At 38.8% G+C, this 9607-nt stretch overlaps 1 protein-coding gene and 1 pseudogene across 1 annotated transcript in view; both read right to left on the reverse strand.

Moving 5' to 3' along the window:
- KLHL1 (kelch like family member 1) overlaps nt 1-9607 on the reverse strand; it is a 318170-nt gene that overhangs the window by 203117 nt on the left and 105446 nt on the right. Inside the window, exon 2 of the mRNA XM_036458020.2 lies at nt 4263-4445. Coding sequence (XP_036313913.1) covers nt 4263-4445 — 183 coding nt within the window. The remainder of the gene's footprint in view (nt 1-4262; nt 4446-9607) is intronic.
- LOC118730228 lies at nt 8109-8733 on the reverse strand (annotated as a pseudogene).

Consider the following 9607-nt stretch of genomic DNA (forward strand, 5'->3'; position numbering starts at 1 on the left):
CTATATAATAAAAGTGTAATATGCAGATTGACCATCACTCCAACACACAAGATTGCTGCCCCCATGTGTACACAAGGTGGCCACCACAAGATGGCCAGCAGGGGAGGGCAGTTGGGAGTGATCAACCTTGCAGAGAAGGGCAGTTAGGGGTGACCAGACCGGCAGAGGAGGGAAGTTGGGAGCAAATAGGCTGGCAGGGGAGCAGTTAGACATCAATCAGGCTGGCATGGGAGTGGTTAGGGGGTGATCAGGATGGAAGGCAGAAGCAGTTGGGGGCAATCAGGAAGGCAGGCAGGTGAACAGTTGAGAGCCAGCAGTCCCAGATTGTGAGAGGGCAGTCGGACATCCCTCGAGGGGTCCCAGATTGGAGAGGGTACATGCTGGGCTGAGGGACACCACGAATTTTGTTCACTGGGCCTCTAATTTATTTATAATGATTATGTCCTGTTAATAAATTGACCCCATTATCAAGATATAATGACTATCTTCATCTCCTGTTACTGTTTTGGCTTAAAGTCTATTTTGCCTGACATAAGTGAATCTCTTTTGGTTTCCATTTGCTTTGAATTATCTTTTTCCATTCCTTTACTTTGTGATTATGTGTGTCTTTAAACCTGAAATGAGTCTTTTTCTAGTAGACAGCATATAATTGGGTCATATTTTAAAATCCATTCAGCTACTCTGCATCTTTTGATTGGAGAATTTAATCAAATTATCTGTAGAGTAATTATTAATAGGTAAGAAGTTATAATGCCATCTTATTGTTTTCTGACTGTTTTTTGGTACCCTTGTTCATTTCTTCCTCTCTTGCTGTATTTTTTTGTGTGAATTGATTAGTTTCTATAGTGTTATGTTTTAATTCCCTTCTGTTTTCTTTTGTGTAGCTACTGTAGGGTTTTGTTTTTGGGTCACCATGAACTTACAAAAAACATTCTATAAATAAAAGTCTATTTTAAGTTGATAATAACTTAACTTCAATCTTGTAGAAAAACTCTACCTTTTTATTCCCCTCTCCATATTGTATGTTTTGATGTCACAATATACCTTCTTTATACTGTGTATCCATTAACTAATTATAGCTCTAGTTGTTTTCAACACTCGTCTTCTAATCTCTATACTAGACTTAAGTGATTAATGCACCGTCATACTACAGGATGAATTTGTCTGTACACTTAGCTTTACTAATATGTTTTACACTTTTATGTTTTCATGTTACCTATTAGACTTCTTTCATTTCAGCTTAAAAAATACCTTTCAGCATTTCTTGTAAGGCAGGTCTGAGCGTTACAGTACTCTCAGCTCATAATCCTTGTGGTCTTGGGATAGTATCTGTATATTTAAGGAAGTAGGTGCCCTTCCCATTCTTACAGACTGGCTTGAGCAATCGAGGTCCTTAACCAGTCAGCCTATCCAGGAATTCTAGGAGGCCCAATTGATGATGTCTGAAAGCAGGCTTCCTGCCGGAGTCTTTGGATGGACAAGTCTAGTGACTGGTCAGAAGGTGACAGTCTTGATGCTTGGGTACATAAGGTCCAGTTTAGTGCCTGACTCTGTAGGGGTAGACCTGGAGCTTAGAGTCATTGGGGGGAGTCAGGCACTTGAGTCTGAGGTGACTGCCCTGGGACTTGGGGCTGCATGTGCAGACAGAGGTCCTGGATTAACAGAGGCCAGTCAGGCACCAGGGACCACTGGGTTGGGCCTGACATCTAGGTTTACAGGGTCTTGATTGGTGTTGGGGTGTTCTGGGAACCTGATTTCATAGGAGCCTGATTGGAGGCTGGAGTTATTGTGGCTGGCGCTGGGGGAACTTGGAGCTTAGGGTCTTCAGAGTCAGTCCATAACCTGAGAGTTTGGGCGCCCAGCCTGAAAATTTGTTCTGCTGAAGAAGATATGGTGCTGGGATAAGCAGAAAGCTTACATCTGTGGAAACCAACATCTACTCTAGGTCCATATCTGGTGATATGGAAGCTGGCCTGGTGCAAGGTGGATCAAAAGCTGGGGTATGTAGTAGTTGGCCTGGTTGGGTCTAGTCAAGAACCTGGGTTTGTAGGAGGTTGCCTGCCTTCAGGGTTTCAGGGGTCCTATTGGGAGCTTGGGGCCACAGAAACCTTCCTGAATCATGGGAGCAGGCCAACCCTTGGAGGTGCTGGGAGCTGGGGGCCATGGGTACTACTGGAGCTGGGGGTATTGCCTGGGACCATTGGAGCCCTTTTTGTTTTGTTTTTGTGAAGTTGGTACAGAGCTATTATAAACTCTCAAGCTGATTGAGATCCCTGGGTGAATGTTGCATTTAATAAAATGGAAGAAATGAGTTATTCCTCAGCCATCAAATATGGTCTTTATAAGTAAGCTTTCTCTCAGTACAGAGAAATAGACCTACTTGCCTACCCCAAAGTATTCATATCTAACTTACTTACAAAATATTTTTTGCTACATGTAATGTTTTAAGTGTTTCTAAGTACATTATTTTCAAGTGCCACTTTTAACCTCAATTATGTTCATGATGTTAGTGCTTAGGAAAGAACATTAAAGTAATACATATATTCTTGACAAAACTAAATTCATTATTAAACATGGACAAAAGTAAAACCAGAAAGTGCTGTTTCATGAAATGCCTAGTGTTTTGGTCTGAAGATAATGGTCTTTTATGTCCCCAGCACATATCATTATTTTTTCATTTGGTCAAGAATGCTTATTCTTGCCCTAGCCAGTTTGCTCACTGGTTTGAGCATCAGTCTGTGGACTGGATGAAGAATTGCAGGTTTCATTCTGGATTCCAGTAAAGGGCAGGGTCAATCCTGGGTCCCCTCCAAGTGGGTGTGGGAAACAATCAATTGATGTGTTTCTTTCACATCAATGTTTCTCTCTGTGTCTCTTCCCCTCCCTTACACTCTCTCTAAAAATCAATGGAAAAAATATCCTCTAGTGAGGATTAGCAACAAAAAAATAATGCTCATTCTTGCAGTTTAAAAATTGTACACATTTTAACAGTTGATTTTATTACATTTTGAAAATGAAAACTATATTGATAAACATTGCTTTTAATTACTCAATGTGTGTATACATTTTGGGATACCCTGTATATGCTTATATATCTCTTTCTTTTTTCTTTTCTTTTTAGAGGGTGGGAGGAAGAAGGATAAGGAGAGGGAGAAGGAGGGAGAGAGAAAAACACTGATTGGCCTCCTCTTGCAGCGGATCCAGCCTCATTGCTTTCAGCTTCTGGAAGTGTTTGGGCCTGTCAGCCCCTCCATGAGGGTGGATACTACGTCCAGGGGCACACGCAAGTGGGCAGGGAGTTGTCTCTGGGTCTTTTGGTATAGGGGGACTTGATGCAGTCTCCCAGTTTGTGCTGGCCCAGACTCTGACAACAGGGAGGAGGAAGTCCCACCTCACAGAGAGCCAGAACCAGCCATTGGCCAGATAGCTCTCAGTGGCCTTACAGCCATCTGCCAGCAGGGAGGAGAAAGTCCCACCCCTAAAGGATCAGTGGTTGGTCAGACAGCTCTCTGCCACCTGATCTTGAAGGCAGGCAGGAGAGTGGTTGCAAGCCAGCAGTCCTGGATTGTGAGAGGGATGTCCAACTGCCTGTTTAGGCCCAATCCCATGTCAGTGCCTAAATGGGTGGTTGGACATCCCTCCAGAGGTCCCAGATTGGAGAGGGTGCAGGCTGGGCTGAAGGCCAAACCCCTTTTCCCCTCCCCCCCCACCGTGTACCTGGCCTCTAATGTAATATAATACACACACACACACACACACACACACACACACACTTAGTGGCCAGGTTATTACAGATTATTATGCATCTGGCAATTCATTGTATACTACTTTAAGGTTGATTTCCATTCAATATAATTGTAAGTTGTATTTTTGTTGTTGTTGTTAATACTCACCCTAGGATATTTTCCCACTGACTTTTAGGGAGAGTGGAAGAGAGAGGGAAAGACAGAGAGAGATATCGATGTGAAAAAAAACCAAAACACATCAATTGCCAGGACTCTGTGATCTGCAGGCTACAGGCTGATGCTCTATCCCCTGAGCCAAACCCACTAGGGTAGAAGTTGTATTTTTGAACTGATCATATTTGTTTTATTTCTTTAAAAGATTATTAAATAAATAAATAAGAGCAAACGAAAAATACCCAAGCGTTCTTAGAAATATGAATTTTTAATTCTCTAATCATGAAAGTTTGTAATCTATCTACCAGACTATCACTTTTAAATGTCTGAATACATGTTTCCAAGAAAGACAAATTACTATACCTGTGTGCAGGTATCTTGCGGTTCCCAACAATCAGGATAACATCACAAAGTTGCTGTTGTTTCAAGTAACTTTCCATTTTCCTGAAGGTTTGCTCAGCATGGTGAACGGCCTGATAGAATTCCTCAGAGCTGCTGGAGTCCAAATCACTTTGAGGTGCCAATGAATGGCTAGTTGCTGACAGCCTGCAAACCACACACAAAAATGTTGGTGTTTATAAGGCCCACAGATTGTCCAGAACTACATTCACAATTTTAAAAATGTACAAAGAAAATCAACAACTCTCTCTTTAACTTCATCATTATTAGTATTTAAAAAAAAAAAATCTACTGTGGCCCTTGCTGGTTTGGCCCAGTGGATAGAATACTGGCCTGAGGACCAAAGGGTCCCAGGTTCAATTCCAGTCAAAGGGACATACCTTGGTTGCAGGCAAACCCTGGCCTGGGCCCTGATCAGGGTTCTTGCAGGAGGCAACCAATCAATGTGTTTCTCTCACACTGATGTTTCTCTCTGTCTTTCTTTCTTCTAGTCTCACTAAAATTTAATGGAAAATTATCCTCTCGTGAAGATTAACAAAACAAAACAAAAAATCTATTTTAGATTAAATAACTTTCTTCAAGAAGCCGTAAATAAATTATAAATTTATCTGCAGTTTTGTCTTTAAAAAGATTTAAAAGATAAGTTGTCTGTATTTATAATAACATAAAGTTAGTAAACCTGAAAAACTCCCAGACATAGTAAAATACAAACATGCCTAGTCTAAAATTAATTACTAATAAGATGTTTCTTTATTCCATTTTATATTGAGGTAGATCACCTTATTATACTATTTTAAATTATTATTTTTGTGAGGTATGGTAAATGTTGCTTTACAGAAATAAGTGAATTTTATTATGAGAAATTACAAAACATGATTCATAAAAGATTAACAATAAATTACAAATTACTGTGTAATATTCTGTATCTAACTGGTTAAAAATATACAATACAGAATGTATTACTTCAGTTATTTATATTTTAATTATAAGCATCAAACTTAAGGATTTCAAAAAGTCCATGATACTTAAGTATGACTACTACATGTATTAACATATATGAAACTACTGTTTCATGATGAAGACTTTAAAGTACCCTCACCATCTATATATGTACGATGTGTCCACCACAACCATTGAGAGTAATGAATAACAATGAAATGGCTTATTTCAAGATATAGGGCAATATTGAAGATTCTACTTCCAATTACAATGCAAAAACTCGTAGCTGACTAAATCCTTCACCAAGAGCACCAGAAAGAACGCTACATATAACATCAAAATGATTATTTGCGTTTAATAATAGCTACTAAAGCAGCTATGCCGTGAAGGGCCAAGATCCTCTAGTAAAGGCGAATTCATGGAGGTCAGCTCATTAGTCTGTGTTGGTCCCACCCTCTGGGTATTTACTAATTATAAGCAGCATGGGGTGAGAGTATGAGAAGCCCAATATAATATAGCAGCTAAGCACACTTTTGTTAGTGTCATGAGGTTTTGGGGAAATAATGGATATTGGAATTGTGGGTTCCAACATTAGCCAGAAAGGTAGAAGAGGTGCCATGAAGGAGGGAATGTTAGGTAAGGCTGTCATCGTGAACCACATTTTCTCTGGAGGTATTAGCTGATTCCTAAGCCATGCTAGACGACAGAGAATGCATTGTAGAAGGCTGAGGAGTTAAACAGAGCTAGAAAAATAAACATCTGAATTTAAGGACCAACAGGGAAAAGGGACTGTGATAAATACACAAGCTCTCACCCAGACTTCCTAAGGGCTGTATCCTAGGGGTTAAGGACATTGGAAAAAAGATAAGATAATGCAGAGACTGAAACTTAGATTTGAATAAGTAAAATCTCTAATGGCAATGAGGTAATTTCCTAATCTAAATGTCAGAAAACAGTCAAAATACATTATTTTTAGTAAAAGATAACCTCATCTGGACTCTGTTTTCTTTTGCACATATATGATGTTTGCCATTAAAGAAAAAGAATATCAGGCCTATAAAGAAACAGGACATAGGGAGAATAACAGAGACTAGAAACAGGCTCCCTGATGCTGCAGGAATCTCTGAATAGATGGGTCATAATTACTTAATAGATGTGAAAATATCTGTCATTGATATCTTTTAGCGGCAAGCTGAAGAATTTCACAGCACATTATTCTATATGAAAAAATCAAATGGAAATAAATAAAGTATAATGCTATAACCTGATATTTTTGGAAAATGAATGAATTTACAATCTGGATGCAGATGAAAAAGACAAAGTGATCTAAAAATATTTAAACTAAAATATTGAGATAAAAAGATAAAAAGTATTTTTAGAAACATAAAACATAGTATGAAATTATAATATTCATATAATTATAACTATAAAAGTAGAGGAGAAGCATGATGAGGCAAACATCATTTGAAGATAGAACGATCAAAAGTCAAAAATCTATTAAAGACATAAATCATAAATTCCAAGAGAAAACTACACATCATAGTAAAACCAAAGCAATAAGTAGTAACAGACAAAAATCCCTCTTTTTTAGAACTTGCCAAAGAACAGAAAAAGAGAACTTGTCCCCAATTCATTTAATGAGGCAAATATAACATGAATACAAAACCTAAAAAGAATGTTACACAGAAGAAAAATTAATGGTCATTCTCTCTCCTAAATATATGTGCAAACATCCTAAACCAAATATTAGCAATCAAATCTGAAATGTACATTAAAAATATATGTATAATAGAAAGTGTCAAATATATAGTTGATAATGCATCACAAGTAAGTTGGATTTAATTAAGGTGCACATTTTACTCTTATAAAGCCACCTAATTCATTCAGATAGAAAGCATCATATTTAATGGAAGCCATTTCTCTTTGAGTTTGAAAATGAAATCTATTCATACTGCTTTTATTCAACAGTTTTCTGGAGGGCCTTGCCAGTGTAATATAATAGGGAAAAATGAATGAAGTCCATTAGAGTTAGATAAGAAAAATGTATAACACATAAATTAAAAAAAAATATTTGTGTACAAAGCTATCCCAAAGCTTTTAAATTTAAATCAATTGAAAATATGTGTGTCCTCTGCTAACTACAATATCTGTCTATGAGGTATAGTTATTTTCATCATACTTTACAACTTTCTCCTCAAATTTTTAAACTCATAGAACTTTTTTCAGTACCATATGTTTGCTTTTCACAAGTTTATATATTACAACCCAATATATGGTCATTTCCCAGCATATGTTTTGGGAATGTAGGTTTAGGCATAGGCAACAAGAGCAGCAGAATTATCCCACAGATTAACACATTAAATAGAAAGGTCACAAAAGGCCCTGCAAGATGCATTTAAAAACCTAGAATGAATGTATTATTTTTGGTTCTCAGGGAACTAAGGAGAGTCAAGTCAGGGGTATGAGTTGCCGAATAAATTAAAGCTATCCCATTGAGATCTGGTATTTCTTGTCTGATACCAGATTTCATGAACAAGGTCTAAAAGTCAAGATATTAGAGACTGACCTGAAGAGTAGCTCCAGATTTTTTAAAAAAATATTTTATAGATTTTTTTACAGAGAAAGGAAGAAGGATAAAGAGTTGGAATCATCAATGAGAGGGAAACATCCTTCAGCTGCCTCTTGCACACCCCCTACTGGGGATGTGCCTGCAACCAAGGAAGGTGTCCTTGACCACAATCGAATATGGGACCTTTCAGTCCGCAGGTCGATGTTCTATCCACTAAGCCATACAGGTTTTGGCTCATGGCATTCCCCCCCCCCCCCCATTTCCCCTAAGCAGTTAAGGCTGAATAGCAAGAGTGATGCTCAGATTGGGGTCCATGGGTCAAGAGACACATTTCTAATTTTCCCCAGTGCAAGATGGCATTGAAGCTTGATGGGAGAGCAGAACTGGAGAGACTTGGCGGTAAGGTCCAGACCCTGTATTCAGTCAGAGTCACTGCTGGAAGAGGAGGAGGAGGAGTGCTTGCCATGCTTATGGTGTGCCTGTAACTTTTTTGAGCTTTCTTCATTTTCTTCCACATTTTCTTCTCAGTCACCATTCCTGGTGTTACCATGCCAGGAGCCGAAGGATTAATAGGAGGCATGCCAGGGGCAGGTGGTGGATATGGAGAGGGATATGAGGCCTGGTGGTTGGTATCCTGGATTCGCTAGTGGTGGCACAGGATAAGGAGGCCTGACTGGGGGGTAAGCTGGATTCCCCTGGGGAGCTCCTGGGGGAGTGGGAAAGGGGTCAGGGGGAGGAGGAAAGGGAGCCGGAGGAAAGGCAGGGTTGACAGGCAGTAGATGGGCAAGATTGGAACCTCCAGGGTACTCGACATTAAGGGGATATAGTTTTAGCCCTGGCTGCCCGGCACTGGGATTCCACATGGTCAGGTGTTTCCTCCAACCTGAGCTTAGCTGGTCCTTCTCAGGCTCCCCTCCTACTTCCTCCTCCAGACTGTTTTAAAGGAGATTAGGGATAAAGGATCCATTCAGATCTTTATGTTAATCTCTTACAAGGTACATAACATACCTAGGGCAGAAAATTTTACACCTCATGACAGTTTTATACCTGGGAAATGTTATCAAGATAATACTTTAATATATATTTTTTCAAGTTACCCAATTTCTGTTGAGTGCAATATTAGCACAAATAGGGGAAAAATAGAATAATACTTTTTTAGAGCTTGGCTTAGAACATAGATGTAACATGAACAGGACATAGAATTTGACAGTACTAATAGTCTAAAAGCTAATTACTGTCAAGATAGCACCATCTTTTATTTTATTTACTTTTTAAGATATATTTTTATTTTTCAGAGAGAGAGGGAGGGAGAGATAGAAATGTCAATAATGAGAAAGAATCATTGATCAATTGCTTCCTATATGCCTCCTACTGAGGACCAAGCCCTCAAACCTGGCATATGCCCTGACAGGGACTACAACCATGACCTCCTATTTCATAGGTTGATGCTCAACCACTGAGCCACACCTACCAGACAGCACCTGCTTTTATGTACATCCTAATATACTTATATAGACTATAATACGGGCTTTTCTGAAAATGTTAAAAGTAATTTGAAAGAATAAATCTTAAAAGAACAGAGAACTAGAAATTGGCTTTTAAACTATATTTTTTAGAGTTCATTTTCACTCCTAAATGTTTTCCCCTAAATTTCTTATGCTTTGAGTTTCTCCATTTTATAACTGAAAATAAGTTCCTGTTCTTGAAGGTTGGTTGATCTGTCAGAGATTTGACTTGATTTTCTCCTTATAAAGCCACTGTCACAGTGCATGCACATTTCCTTATAAATCATTTCCTGATC

The sequence above is a fragment of the Pipistrellus kuhlii genome, unplaced genomic scaffold (assembly GCF_014108245.1).
Source record: "Pipistrellus kuhlii isolate mPipKuh1 unplaced genomic scaffold, mPipKuh1.p scaffold_m20_p_3, whole genome shotgun sequence".
NCBI classification, from domain to species: Eukaryota; Metazoa; Chordata; class Mammalia; order Chiroptera; family Vespertilionidae; genus Pipistrellus; species Pipistrellus kuhlii.